Raw genomic sequence first — 15,951 nt, forward strand, 5'->3', positions numbered from 1 at the left:
AGCCTACAGAGAGTTGGTTTCTGATTATGGAAATGAGCCCCTAGTCAAGGATGTAGTGGGAAAATATTTTCTGGAGATGAAGAAAGAATTGCACAGGCTGACCATGTTCCAGGCAAAATCAGTGACAGGAGACCCTCCATAGACTTGCCCAAGAGGAAAGTCCTTTTGTGTGTTTGTGTTTCATCTGCAATAATGAAAAGTTCTCTGTGAGAATTTATGCAAGAGGAAAAAACAGATAGATACCTAGTTACCCTTTTTTGTTTTAACAAGAAAATGAGTGGAAGGAACCATATTAACATATTAATAGTGGTTATCTTTGGGTGATAAGGATACAAATTGTTTTAATTTGCTCCTTTTTTGCTTTTTTTAAATTTTTTTTTTATTTTTTAAGCTATTCTAAAATGGTTAGGCTGGGCATGGTGGCTCATGCCTGTAATCCCAGCACTTTGGGAGACCGAGGTGGGTGGATCACCTGAGGTCAGGAGTTCAAGTCCAGCCTGGCCAACATGGTGAAACCCCGTTTCTATTTAAAACACAAAAATTAGCTGGGTGTGGTAGTGGGCACCTGTAATTCCTGCTACTTGGGAGGCTGAGGCAGGAGAATCGCTTGAACCTAGGAGGTGAGGTTGCAGTAAGCTGAGATTGTGCCATTGCACTCCAGCCTGGGTGACAAGAGTGAAACGCCATCTTAAAAAAATAAAAAATAAATAAAAATAAGAAAAAGTAAAATGGATATGTATTACTTTAGTATCTTGATTTTAAAAAGAAATAAACAATATTAGTAACCTTGCCTTTCCTTCAGGGACCAAATAAAATTCCACCTTTCCCAAGAAGGCTTACTAAAAGTGGTGTCTAATTCCTCTGTACTTGGTTCCCCTCTGGCCTGTGTGCAGATAACTGTTATTTGCATATGTCTGCCTCATTCTAAACACTGGCTTCTTGGGGGCAAGTCTTATTCAATTTTGAGTTCTTCATATTACTTATTTACTAAGTAAATACTCAAATATTTTTTGAACTAAGAATGAATGGAAAGCTTAATTGGACATCTGAGTTAACTAGTCAAAGGCTCACTTTTAAGTATCTGTATCAAGTTATTTTCTAATAATATATTTACTTATAACTATGAGTCTGCCCTTCCTTTAAATTCATGTGAAACATGTTACCACGATGGACGATTTTATCTGAATTATCATTGGCACTTTTAGCTGTGAGTGACTTCCAGGCCTGATGTCTTCTTCCTTCTGAGCTGCAAAACAGAATCAACATTTGCCAACAACATTTGCCTTCTTGTTCTTTCTTGCTTAGAGAAAGAAAAGTGAACTCAGAGATGCTGAACTCCTACATTATATTGTATTCATTTAACTTGGCATTTGCCAGTGAGAAAGAAGATCCCCTTTTGTGCCTGAACTGGATGACTCAGAATCCCAAACCTTTTCCTATGTGTTTGTCTCTGTCAACACTTGCAATAATGATAGTGCATGATAAATAGCCACAACATCTCAGTAGCTTACAAAAACAAGCACTTACTTCTTATTCACACACCTGCAGTTGATAGAGGTTCAGCTGACCTAACCTGGGCTTGCCTGGACTTGGTTCTGGGATGTGGGTTGGGCTTAGTTCTGGACCACATGTTTCTTATCCTCCATGTACATGTTCTTCTCATGGGGAAAGGAAGGAGAACAAGAGACAAAGTCACGCATACAAGCACATTTTGTGTCTCTCTACTTGTCTAATATTCTGACCTCCCATTGGCTATAGCGAATCACATGGCCAAGGCTAACATCAGCAGCAAGGGAAATGCACTTCTCTCTTTAGGTTGTGGGACAAGGGGAGAGAATGGACATTTGTTAAACCGTAAGATAGCCTACCCCAGGATTGTAGCACTTTTTATCCTCATGATTTTCCTTTGCTGCACTCTAAATTTCACTATTCAGATAAATTGAGAGGCATGAGAAACGGCAGGCATGGTAAGTTGTGGTCTACCATATTTCCTGCTTTCTGAACTTTTGCATGTTCTAGGTAAAACCATTCCTAGTAAATTATTAAATCTGCTGAACATTTTTCCCATGATGCACTTGCCTCATTTTAGGATCTCCCACCTTTTTCATTTCAAATATTAAACTTCTGGCAGTCACCTCCCAGACATTTGATATGCCAAAAAACATTCTTTTGCAACAAAACCCTACCAACAAATTTCCTAGCTCTTTGCTCATTTGCCTATAACAGTGTCAAGCAAAGCTCTTCAGGACAGAGGTTCCAGGAAATGAATAATAATGTGCTTTCAAGGACTTAATGCAAACAAAGAAACCAAAAATTGATTAAGGAAATATTGTCCACTAGATAGGTATCTTCATAATGAAATAAAGCTGCTATTTCTTTGATGTTAATTTGAATTTTATACAGAGCCTCTGTAATTGAGTAGAACCCTGGAGAGAGGAATCAAGGGAACACAAATTATAAGCTTTTTGTGTCATAATAGAACAAGCATACTTCATATCATTACTTTTCCTGCAGAACAGGATTTGATTCGGAGGAAAATTAAATTAACTTTTTAAAGTACTAGTATTATGTAACATGATGTAATGTAAACTATCATAATAACCTGTTAACATTTATTAAATGATTAAATTATTATATGCTAAGTACTTGTATGATGGCACAGGTGTATATTCTCTCACTTAAATCCTCATAATAGCCCTGTGAGATAGATATTATTATATCCCACATTCATAATATAATATGTTATAAAAATTAATCAAAGCCATAGATATGCCTCTCTAAATTCAAGATAGAGGGTAAAATAACAAGGCAAGAAAAATAGGGAAGACTCTACATTTCACTGGCCGGGGCACGTAGTTGTTTTCTATTTTTGCAGAGTGAGTTTTTCAGTTTCATTATGAAAGTAAAAGCATTGTCAGCATTCAGACCATTGACATCAAGTCGGAAAAACTTATTTGAGAAGTTTATTGTACTGATATTTCATCAAATGTACGTCAAGGTGTTCCAAATGCAATGACCTACTTTCTAATCCCACCTTGGTCTATATGATGTTTTGGCTATGCTGCAGTTTTCCTGTACACGTTATTGATTTCTATCTCACTCTTATTTCTATCGGCAGGTTGTTTTAACAGAAAAAGAAAAGGTAGGAGTAGGTTATAAACTGAGACTGTACTTCTGTCATGTCCTGTAAGCATTTTCTGGACTCCTCTGAAGCCTAAGAGTGCCAGGAACTCTAATTCACTGGCTGTAATAAAATTTTCTATATTTGGATGTGATTTATCTCATGAGTTGGTTTGAGGTATCTCAAAGTGTATATTAATTAAGCTCCAGGCCCCACAGCTGGCAGCCTGTGTCTCTGATACACCACTTCTAACAGGGGCAGCTTGCTGACAAGAGGTTTGGCTACACTTAACACCCATATACTTTATGAATTTTCAGGATTTGAACTTCTGCATGACTTTGGCCTGAATGATTTCCATAAAAATAAACCGAGTCCCAACACTTAGAAATACATTGCTTGTAAATTATCTTTTCCCCTAGTTTCAATATTTGTGAATCCCTTTTATCTTCTTGGTGTCCTGATGGGTTCTTATTACTCCAGCTTCAAGAATCCAGAAGCAAGTTTGTGACTTTTGTGCACTGTTGTGTGCAGAAAGATGGACCATGCTAGTTGGATGCTCAAAAAAGAGATGCCCCTGGCTACCTCCTTTCTCTGTGGCATTTTTCTGCCTGTGCAAAGAATTATTCTTGTTCTAACATCTCTCAAAGTGACTGAACAAACTATTTTTTTCCTTTCTCTAGTGTGCTACTTGATATTCTGAATGCTGATGACACTGTTGAAAGTATTTTCAATCTATTAAGCATTAACCTTTCCGTCTTAGGTTTTCCCATAACACTTGGTGCATATCTCTGTTTACTAGTTGTATCCATTCCTTGATTATCCATTCTGTGGTGAAGTCACTCCCTACAAGTGAACTTGAGGATAGGGAAAGTGTCTTATTCTTCTTTCTATCACACATACTTTTACAGTGCCTGCCATAGATAGGTAGGTCCTCAGTACCTGTTCATTGAGTGAATGAATAAATGGGGGAGTGAATGAATGAGTGAACAGAAATGTACTCCATTCACTTTATGAAACTAGCAGAAACCTTGAGATTAAAAAAGAACTGAAAAGAAAGATATAGGCCTAGATCACTTGGGAAAACACATGCAGAATCCTAAATGAAATTCCAGGAAACCAAATTCAACAGTACATTAAAAGAATCATCCAGTATGACCAAAAAGGGTTTATCCTGAAGCTGCAAGGATAGTTTTCTATTAAGAAAGCTCTTGCTGGTGGTGTGGAAATGTAAAGTGTTACAGCCATTTTGGAAAGCAATCTAGCAATATCTATTAAAGTTGAAAATATGTATGTCTTTTGAGCCAGCTATTCCACCCCTGGGAATCCATCCACAGAAATAAAAGCACAAGTGCATGAGAATACACATACAAAAATGTTTCTTGTAGGATGGTTCAGAGTGGCAAAAACGTGGAAACAAAGTTAATGCCCATCAGTGGAGAAGGATTAAATTATGATGGCACACTCACGCTATAGGATATTATGCAACCTTTAAAAAGAATGAATTAGAGTGATGATTTCTACAAGGTATTATTTGATGATAAAAAGCAAAATGCATAAGAGTAGTTATAAGATCCCATTTGGTTAAAAAATAAAAACAAACCTCAAAAAACAAAACAGAAAACAAACAAATCTGTGTAGTTGTCTATTTACTCATTGAATAACTGTAAATATTACTTATTTTGATCTGTTTCTTTCTTTGTAAAATTGGGGGCAATAACAGTACATATCTTAGAGGATTTTTGAGAGATTAAAGGAGCTAATACATGTAAAATGTCAGGTACACAGAAAGTAACTGATGAATATTAGCTATTATTGTTAGGTTATAGACTTGAATAGAACATGCAGAATCCAATGAAAAATATAGTAGATACATATTAGATATACATATAGAAATATGTATACATATGTATAAATATACATATAGAAATACATAGTAGATTGTTAACCTACTTTTGTTTTGTGTAGAAGAGAGGCTGATGTTGGAGAAAGAAAGTTCAAGTAAATAAGGAAAATAAATGTATATTTCACATTTATGAATTTATTTTAAATTGTGGCACATGGAACTATATTATAAATAAATTGAAAAATCTGTTACTAAGTTTGTCAAATCAATTGACCCAATAAGAAAGAATAATACAAAATTATGTACATTGAAAGACATTTACTAAAATTCAATCCCATCCCTCCTTAAGCACCTGTAAAAAAAATTTTGAAAGGTGCTTATTTAAATATGTAAAGGATAAATATTTAAAATAATAGCCATCATTAACTCTGATGGGGAAAGAATAGAACCGGGCTTCTCATTTATGTATTTTCTGGGATAGTAATTCTGCAAGTGGAAAAAAATGGATTCTTGTAAGTGCAATAATTTGGGAACATGTTGCTCACAAGTAACCCACACCTGAGTCATGGTGAATTTCAGAATGGCAGAGGTCTAAGAAGTCCTTTTCCACCTTTCGTTCTAGGTAAACTGTCACTTCCTCAGAGACATGGGCCCAGAGACATGGCCCTATTTCTTCATGTGTGTCCCCTTTTCCTCCATGCTCTGTCACATTGCTCTGTGTCCTCCCATTGCTACCATTAATTAAGGGAACACCAAGAAACAGCGAAATTTTCTTAAGAATTTTCTCCTTATGTGCTCTAGTTGTTATTTACACTGTAGTTTCCTTGATTTAATCAGATTTCTTTGTGAACATTTTTCTTCTTAAGAACTTTTTAAAGAAGTTTATCTTTAAAAAGTCAATTTCTGTGGACATTGCAGCGGAGAGTCATGATGACGTCATTGCTACTGTGTGCGTGGCTTGTTGAGAGGTATTGACTCATGGTGGAATTTCAGGTGTTCGTTTTTCATACTTGCAAAAATGGGGCAGTAGTTCTTGCATCCCATCTTTCCTGGAAGTATTTTGTGCACTTTTACAGTGCATTTTTACAGAGTCCTTTTCAGTTCCCCTGATGGAGTGAGTTTGATATTGGCAAGATAGTATTATGATTGCTATCAAAGTTCAAAAACCGTTTTTCTTTCTCATGGTTAACTCTATAAGCAGCCAGTGTGGCCAAACAGCTAGGTTATCTCTTATCTTTCCTAGTGCTTTGTGTTAAGATCCATTTAAGCCTGTGACTATTTTTTTTTTTTCCCCCTTTTTCGGGGGTAGGGTGGTCAAGAGAGGTTTTCAGAATTGAAAGAATTTCTTCTCTTTTTTTTCTTTCTCGTGATCACAAAATAACTGTGTTAAGCCTTTATACTTGAGCAGAACTCTAGTATAGATAAAATGTATGTTTGCCCCTAATCAGTTGGGCTGAATTTCTGTGTCATACTGCAGTGATTATAGCCACTGTCAGGTTTTCGGATTACTGGCATCTCTATCAGCCACGCTGAGATAAAAAACTCCATTTATCCTGAACCGGTAAGCACAGGTGGGCTATTTAACCATTTTCATATACTTCTTTCTTCTCCAGGTCCTTATGAACATGGAAGACATAAAAGTTCGTGAAACGCAGATTTTTGACTACAGGAAAAAAATAGCTGAATCAGAGATTAAATTAAAACAGCAACAGAACCTGTATGAAGCTGTGAGATCAGACAGGAATCTGTATAGCAAAAATCTGGTTGAGGCTCAGGTAAATAATATATTTATGTCCTTACATTTTGATTTATTTTCACCCTGCATTTAAAACAGTTTCTGTTACCCTAATGGCAGAATTTAGAATAGATAAAAAAAAATCTCATGGAATTCACCTGAAAAGAAGATCAATTTATGCAAAACTATCAGGTTATTTGAAATAGAAATGATACATCTTAATAGGATGTGGAGATCATGGTTCTACTTATAATTATTATGTAGAATTACTATTCTTGTCTTTCCACTTTTTTTTTTTTGAGGCGGAGTCTCACTCTGTCACCCAGGCTGGAGTGCAGTGACATGATCTCAGCTCACTGAAACCTCCGCCTCCTGGGTTCAAGTGATTCTCCTGCCTTGGCCTTCCGAGTAGCTGGAATTACAGGTGCATACCACCATGCCTGGCTAATTTTTGTATTTTTAGTAGAGACAGGGTTTTCACCATGTTGGCCAGGCTGGTCTCAAACTCCTGACCTCAAACAATCCACCTGCCTTGGCCTCCCAAAGTGCTGGGAATATAGGTATGAGCCACTGTGCCCGGTTCTCTTTCTAATTTTTAAAACTGCTAATAGCTACCATGACTCAGAGGGCAGCAGCATACTCTTTTGAATTCCAGAGCTTCACTTCAAAATCTTTTAGTTATATGTTTGTTGTGCTTCCAATTCCTTTCATAAAAGGAGGAATAAGGTGTGTGTGTGATGTTCATTATGCATATTTTGTGTGTATCTCATGAGAATATTTTGAGAGTTAATACTATATACTATGAAGTACTTTGAAGTTGATGGGCACTAGAGACAAAGGATTAGCCCAGTTGTAATTGATCAAGAGACCATTATTTTGAGAGAGCGTCCCTTAAGAGCTCTTAAATATATATTGAACTTCCATAGGGACGATGATGTCTAATTCACTTTCAAACATTTCTCCTTCCATTTTGTTAGGATGAAATAACAGAAATGAAGAGAAAGTTAAAGATTATGACCCATCAGGTAGATCAGCTGAAAGAAGAAATCTCTGCCAAAGAGTCTGCACTTGTGAAGCTGCACCTGGAACAGCAGCGAATAGAAAAGGAAAAGGAAACATTGAAGGTACTGACCTCATAGTAAAAGCAAAGGACCAATAGTTCATCAGCCTACCTAGGCAACCTCCTGTCTCACTGAAGGTAGCGAGGGGCAGGGAGAACAACCACGTCTGCCTGTGGTCACTGTTGCTAGTTATCCAAACCAAACAAACATGGCACCCAGAGGATGAGCTTTACCATCTCTTGTTCAGGGCTCCTTACAGGTAGTGTTGCTAGAATGGGGGAAGGGAGTAGTGGAGATGCACACACACCCCTTTCATTTGTGCAGGCTTTCATACATCAGTGGGAGAGAACCTAGCAGGTCGGCAGCGCCAAGAAGTCCTTGAACTTGCATGTCCGCTACAATCCCTCTGCATTCACAACCAAGTCCAACCATTGTGCTCACACTCAACCCTCCCAAACTCCTCCCTGAGCCTTCTATAAGGTGATGCTTTGTAATTCTGTTTTTCACTTTGTGTGCCTGTGACTTTTCTATCTGCAGTCTTATCAACTGGGTGATAGAGCTCTGTTCTTACTTGGTTTACGCTTGTCCAGGTTTGTAGTTCACTTTACCTCTGTGGGTCTAAGAACTTGGCAGTTGCTCTTCCAGAGATCATCTCTGTCTCCATATATCTTACTAAGACATACCCTTTAAAATCTACTAATTTAGAATATTCTATGTCTACTAACATAAGGACCCTCTCCAAGAATACAAAGCAAATAATTACGCCATTTTAAATCCTCTAACCAAATATGTTTTACTATACACTTCACTAAACTTAGTGTATTTTTCTTTTTCCTATCCAATCCAATAGATTTCCCTTCCAATCCATTTGACCAAGGATTAAAAAAGAAACTTCTAAGAAAATAATGCCAGTTTTGTTATGAAAATATATGTGCAGAATGCTCATGGGTTCTTAAGAGCTACTTGCAGAAACTGTTTACAACAAATTAGAGACTGGGTACCTTGGTTTCTGCACATATTAGCTTTCAAAGATAGTCACTGTCTTGAAAATGTATATCTAGTGTTGGGCAGGTTCAATGCCATATTTCCTAGATTCTAAGATACCATAGATTGAAATAGGCACTCTCAGTTTAATAATGAGTTTTGTCAATTTAATGATAGGTTTTCATGGAAATAGAACTACTACATTAAATTAACTTAAAGCTCATTTTGTTTGAGAAGATTAAACTGTAACAAAAGTGAATGTACAAAAAAGGATATTGTAACTGATATATTTACCTGTCTCAGACATTCATCTCCACCACTCTATCTTATGATAGAAAAATAATAGAAGATTCTGCATTCAGTGTTTTTTATGTATAAAGAAATATACATATATTTTCTAAAATTGGAAAATGTTCTGCACTTTGCCCTTATACTCCTTGTTTGAAACCAGAGTTTTATAGAAAACAGTTTGTTCCACTGTGGAGCTTGTAGTGGGATAGGGTTTATTTATTGCTGAATGAATCAGAAGAAACTTTTTTTTTTTTCCAAATTTTCTTTTTTTTTAATTTGTTATTACACTTTAAGTTCTAGGATACATGTGCACAACGTGCAGGTTTGTTACATATGTATACTTGTGCCATGTTGGTGTGCTGCACCCATCAGCTCGTCAGCACCCATCAACTCATCATTTACATCAGGTATAACTCCCAATGCCATCCCTCCCCCCACCTCCCCATAATAGGCCCCGGTGTGTGATGTTCCCCTTCCCAAGTCCAAGTGATCTCATTGTTCGATTCCCACTTATAAGTGAGAACATGCGGTGTTTGGTTTTCTGTTCTTGCAATAGTTTGCTGAGAATGATGGTTTCCAGCTGCATCCATGTCCCTACAAAGGACACAAACTTATCCTTTTTTATGGCTGCATAGTATTCCATGGTGTATAAGTGCCACATTTTCTTAATCCAGTCTGTCACTGATGGACATTTGGGTTGATTCCGAGTCTTTGCTATTGTGAATAGTGCCGCAATAAACATACGTGTGCATGTGTCTTTATAGCAGCATGATTTATAATCCTTTGGGCATATACCCAGTAATGGAATGGCTGGGTCATATGGCATTTCTAGTTCTAGATCCTTGAGGAATCACCATACTGTTTTCCATAATGGTTGAACTAGTTTACAATCCCACCAACAGTGTAAAAGTGTTCCTATTTCTTCACATCCTCTCCAGCACCTGTTGTTTCCTGACTTTTTAATGATTGCCATTCTAACTGGTGTCAGATGGTATCTCATTGTGGTTTTTATTTGCATTTCTCTGATGGCCAGTGATAATGAGCATTTTTTCATGTGTCTGTTGGCAGCATAAATGTCTTCTTTTGAGAAGTGTCTGTTCATATCCTTTGCCCACTTTTTGATGGGGTTGTTGTTTTCTTGTAAATTTGTTTGAGTTCTTTGTAGGTTCTGGATATTAGCCCTTTGTCAGATGAGTAGATTGCAAAAATTTTCTCTCATTCTGTAGGTTGCCTGCTCACTCTGACAGGAGTTTCTTTTGCTGTGCAGAAGCTCTCTAGTTTAATTAGATCCCATTTGTCAATTTTGGCTTTTGTTGCCATTGCTTTTGGTGTTTTAGACATGAAGTCCTTGCCCATGCCTATGTCCTGAATGGTATTACCTAGGTTTTCTTCTAGGGTTTTTATGGTTTTAGGTCTAACATTTAAGTCTCTAATCCATCTTGACTTAATTTTCGTATAAGGAGTAAGGAAAGGATCCAGTTTCAGCTTTCTACTTATGGCTAGCCAATTTTCCCAGCACCATTTATTAAATAGGGAATCCTTTCCCCATTTCTTGTTTTTGTCAGGTTTGTCAAAGATCAGATGGCTGTAGATGTGTGGTATTATTTCTGAGGACTCTGTTATGTTCCATTGGTCTATATCTCTGTTTTGGTACAAGTACCATGCTGTTTTGGTTACTGTAGCCTTGTAGTATAGTTTGAAGTCAGGTAGCGTGATCCATCCAGCTTTGTTCTTTTGACTTAGGATTGTCTTGGCAATGTGGGCTCTTTTTTGGTTCCATATGAACTTTAAAACAGTTTTTTCCAATTCTGTAAAAAGAGTCATTGGTAGCTTGATGGGGGATGGCATTGAATCTATAAATTCCTTGGGAGGTATGGCCATTTTCATGATATTGATTCTTCCTATCCATGAGCATGGTATGTTCTTCCATTTGTTTGTGTCCTCTTTTATTTCACTGAGCAGTGGTTTGTAGTTCTCCTTGAAGAGGTCCTTTACATCCCGTGTAAATTGGATTCCTAGGTATTTTATTCTGTTTGAAGCAATTGTGAATGGAAGTTCATTCATGATTTGGCTCTTGGTTTGTCTGTCACTGGTGTATAAGAATGCTTGTGATTTTTGCACATTGATTTTGTATCCTGAGACTTTGCTGAAGTTGCTTATCAGCTTAAGGAGATTTTGGGCTGAGATGATGGGGTTTTCTAAATATACAATCATGTCATCTGCAAACAGGGACAATTTGACTTCTTCTTTTCCTAACTGAACACCCTTTATTTCTTTCTCTTGCCTGATTGCCCTGGCCAGGACTTCCAACACTATGTTGACTAGGAGTGGTGAGAGAGGTCATCCCTGTCTTGTGCCAGTTTTCAAAGGGAATGCTTCCAGTTTTTGCCCATTCAGTATGATATTGACTGTGGGTTTGTCATAAATAGCTCTTATTATTTTGAGATACGTTCCATCAATACCGAATTTATTGAGAGTTTTTAGGACGAAGGGCTGTTGAATTTTGTCAAAGGCCTTTTCTGCATCTATTGAGATAATCATGTGGTTTTTGTTTTTGGTTCTGTTTATATGCTGAATTATATTTATTGATTTGCGTATGTTGAACCAGCCTTGCATCTCAGGGATGAAGCCCACTTGATCATGGTGGATAAGCTTTTTGATGTGCTGCTGGATTTGGTTTGCCGGTATTTTATTGAGGATTTTTGCATCGATGTTCATCAGGTGTATTGGTCTAAACTTCTGTTTTTTTTGTTGTGTCTCTGCCAGGCTTTGATATCAGGATGATGTTGGCCTCATAAAATGAGTTAGGGAGGATTCCCTCTTTTTCTATTGATTGGAATAGTTTCAGAAGTAATGGTACCAGCTCCTCCTTGTACCTCTGGTAGAATTCAGCTGTGAATTCGTCTGGTCCTGAGCTTTTTTTGTTGGTAGGCTATTAATTATTGCCTCAATTTCAGAGCCTGTTATTGGTCTATTCAGGGGTTCAACTTCTTCCTGGTTTAGTCTTGGGAGAGTGTAAGTGTCCAGGAAATTATCCATTTATTCTAGATTTTCTAGTTTATTTGCATAGAGGTGTTTATAGTATTCTCTGATGGTAGTTTGTATTTCTGTGGGGTTGGTGATCATATCCCCTTTATCATTTTTTATTGTGTCTATTTGATTCTTTTCTCTTTTCTTCTTTATTAGTCTTGCTAGCAGTCTATCAATTTTGTTGATCTTTTCAAAAAACCAGCTCCTGGATTCATTGATTTTTTGGAGGGTTTTTTGTGTCTCTATCTCCTTCAGTTCTGCTCTGATCTTAGTTATTTCTTGCCTTCTGCTAGCTTTTAAATGTGTTTGCTCTTGCTTCTCTAGTTCTTTTAATTGTGGTGTTAGAGTGTCAATTTTAGATCTTTCCAGCTTTCTCTTGTGGGCATTTAGTGCTATAAATTTCCCTCTAAACACTGCTTTAAATGTGTCCCAGAGATTCTGGTATGTTGTATCTTTGTTCTCATTGGTTTCAAAGAACGTCTTTATTTCTGCCTTCATTTCGTTATGGACCCAGTAGTCATTCAGGAGCAGGTTGTTCAGTTTCCATGTAGTTGAGCGGTTTTGATTGCGTTTCTTAGTCCTGAGTTCTAGTTTGATTGCACTGTGGTCTGAGAGACAGTTTGTTATAATTTCTGTTCTTTTACATTTGCTGAGGAGTGCTTTACTTCCAATTATGTGGTCAATTTTGGAATAAGTGCGATGTGGTGCTGAGAAGAATGTATATTCTGTTGATTTGGGGTGGAGAGTTCTGTAGATGTCTATTAGGTCCCCTTGGTGCAGAGTTGAGTTCAATTCCTGGATATCCTTGTTAACTTTCTGTCTTGTTGATCTGTCTAATGTTGACAGTGGGGTGTTGAAGTCTCCCGTTATTATTGTATGGGAGTCTAAGTCTCTTTGTAAGTCTCTAAGGACTTGCTTTATGAATCTGGGTGCTCCTGTATTGGGTGCATATATATTTAGGATAGTTAGCCAATTGATCCCTTTACCATTATGTAATGGCCTTCTTTGTCTCTTTTGGTCTTTGATGGTTTAAAGTCTATTTTATCAGAGACTAGGATTGCAACCCCTGCTTTTTTTTTGTTCTCCATTTGCTTGGTAGATCCTCCTCCATCCCTTTATTTTGAGCCTATGTGTGTCTCTGCATGTGAGATGGGTCTCCTGAATACAGCAAACTGATGGGTCTTGACTCTTTATCCAATTTGCCAGTCTGTGTCTTTTAATTGGAGCATTTAGTCCATTTACATTTAAGGTTAATATTGTTACGTGTGAACTTGATCCTGTCATTGTGATATTAGCTGGTTATTTTGCTTGTTAGTTGATGCAGTTTCTTCCTAGCATCGATGGTCGTTACATTTTGGCATGTTTTTGCAATGGCCGGTACCGGTTGTTCCTTTCCATGTTTAGTGCTTCCTTCAGGGCCTCTTGTAGGGCAGGCCTGGTGGTGACAAATCTCTAAGCATTTGCTTGTCTGTAAAGGATTTTATTTCTCCTTCACTTATGAAACTTAGTTTGGCTGGATATGAAATTCTGGGTTGAAAATTCTTTTCTTTAAGAATGTTGAATATTGGCCCCCACTCTCTTCTGGCTTGGAGCGTTTCTGCCGAGAGATCTGCTGTTAGTCTGATGGGCTTCCCTTTGTGGGTAACCCGACCTTTCTCTCTGGCTGCCCTTCATTTTTTCCTTCATTTCAACTTTGGTGCATCTGACAATTACGTGTCTTGGAGTTGTTCTTCTCGAGGAGTATCTTTGTGGCATTCTCTGTATTTCCTGAATTTGAATGTTGGCCTGCCTTACTAGCTTGGGGAAATTCTCCTGGATGATATCCTGCAGAGTGTTTTCCAACTTGGTTCCATTTTCCCCCTCACTTTCAGGCACCCCAATCAGACGTAGATTTGGTCTTTTCACATAATCCCATACTTCTTGAAGGCTTTGTTCATTTCTTTTTCCTCTTTTTTCTTTAGACTTCTCTTCTTGCTTCATTTCATTCATTTGATCCTCAATCGCTGATACTCTTTCTTCCAGTTGATCGAGTTGGTTAATGAAGCTTGTGCATTTGTCACGTATTTCTTGTGTCATGGTTTTTATCTCTGTCAGTTCGTTTATGGCCTTCTCTGCATTGATTATTCTAGTCATCCATTCTTCCATTCTTTTTTCAAGAATTTTAGTTTCTTTGCGCTGGGTACGTAATTCCTCCTTTAGCTCTGAGAAGTTTGATGGACTGAAGCCTTCTCTCAACTCATCAAAGTCATTCTCCATCCAGCTTTGATCCATTGCTGGCGATGAGCTGCATTCCTTTGGAGGGGGAGATGCGCTCTTATTTTTTGAATTTCCAGCTTTTCTGCCCTGCTTTTTCCCCATCTTTGTGGTTTTATCTGCCTTTGGTCTTTGATGATGGTGACGCACTGATGGGGTTTTGGTGTGGGTGTCCTTTCTGTTTGTTAGTTTTCCTTCTAACAGGCAGGACCCTCAGTTGTAGGTCTGTTGGAGATTGCTTGAGGTCCACTCCAGACCCTGTTTGCCTGGGTATCAGCAGCGGAGGCTGCAGAAGATAGAATATTGCTGAACAGTGAGTGATCCTGTCTGATTGTTGCTCTGGAAGCTTAGTCTCAGGGGTGTACCCTGCCATGTATGGTGTGGGGTGTCAGTCTGCACCTAGTGGGGGATGTCTCCCAGTTAGGCTACTCAGGGGTCAGGGACCCACTTGAGCAGGCAATCTGTCCATTCTCAGATCTCAACCTCCATGTTGGGAGATCCACTGCTGTCTTCAAAGCTATCAGACAGGGTCATTTGCATCTGCAGAGCTTTCTGCTACTTTTTGTTTAGCTGTGTGCTGTCCCCAGAGATGGAGTCTACAGAGACTGGCAGGCCTCCTTGAGCTGCTGTGGGCTCCACCCAGTTCGAGCTTCCTGGCAGCTTTGTTTACCTACTTAAGCCTCAGCAATGGCGGGCGCCCCTCCCCCAGCCTCGCTGCTGCCTTGCAGTTAGATCACAGACTGCTGTGCTAGCAATGAGGGAGGCTCCGTGGGTGTGGGACCCTCCCAGCCAGGTGTGGGATATAATCTCCTAGTGTGCCATTTGCTAAGATCCTCGGTAAAGCGCAGTATTAGGGTGGGAGTTACCCGATTTTCCCGGTGTTGTGTGTCTCAGTTCCCCTGGCTAGGAAAAGGGATTCCCTTCCCCCTTGCACTTCCCAGGTGAGGTGATGCCTCAACCTGCTTCAGGTCTCGCTGGTCGGGCTGCACCAGCTGGCCAGCACCAATTGTCCAGCACTACCCAGTGAGATGAATCCGGTACCTCAGTTGAAACTGCAGAAATCACCCATCTTCTGTGTTGCTCGCGCTGGGAGCTGGAGACTGGAGCTGTTCCTATTCGGCCATCTTGCTCCGGGACCTCAAGAAACTTATTTTAAACATTGCTTCACCCATGAGCGTTATGGACTGTGTTAGCAAGGCTCAGTGTAATCCATTTGGTGCATCATCTCTTTCCCTTTAAAGGATGGCATTAGGTCTCATCTCTTACTTTCCCTGTAATACTCTATTCAAAAGATGAATTATTACCCCATAATGGGGTCCAAGTTGGAACTAATGTCATTCTACAAAATCCTGCTTTAGAACAAATGTCCTTTACAAAATATCAATTATTCCTAATTCCTCGGAGTTTGACTTTAGCTAATATTTGTTTCATTTATGGCCTCTGCCATCAGGTGTCTACACATAAAGCTCCAAAGAAACATCATAATAAAATAAAATACAGGGCAATAGAGTCCTGTATTGTTTGGACCTGGGCCAGCAGATTTGGCAGCTGGTGAACGTGAAGGATGATTAAAAGGCTTCTGCTCCAGAGACTGCTCCAAATGGAGAATCCCAGGTGTGGATGGCTTTGGGTC

The 15,951-nt window shown here is 38.6% G+C and overlaps 1 protein-coding gene across 2 annotated transcripts in view; it reads left to right on the top strand.

The window, feature by feature from the left end:
• Window positions 1-15,951, top strand: part of CFAP58 (cilia and flagella associated protein 58) — a 126,974-nt gene that overhangs the window by 50,085 nt on the left and 60,938 nt on the right. For both annotated transcript variants that reach the window (XM_038009544.2, XM_007964045.3), the window contains 2 exons: window positions 6,578-6,739; window positions 7,677-7,823. In XM_038009544.2, coding sequence (XP_037865472.2) covers window positions 6,578-6,739; window positions 7,677-7,823 — 309 coding nt within the window. The remainder of the gene's footprint in view (window positions 1-6,577; window positions 6,740-7,676; window positions 7,824-15,951) is intronic.

The sequence above is a fragment of the Chlorocebus sabaeus genome, chromosome 9 (genome assembly GCF_047675955.1).
Source record: "Chlorocebus sabaeus isolate Y175 chromosome 9, mChlSab1.0.hap1, whole genome shotgun sequence".
NCBI lineage: Eukaryota > Metazoa > Chordata > Mammalia > Primates > Cercopithecidae > Chlorocebus > Chlorocebus sabaeus.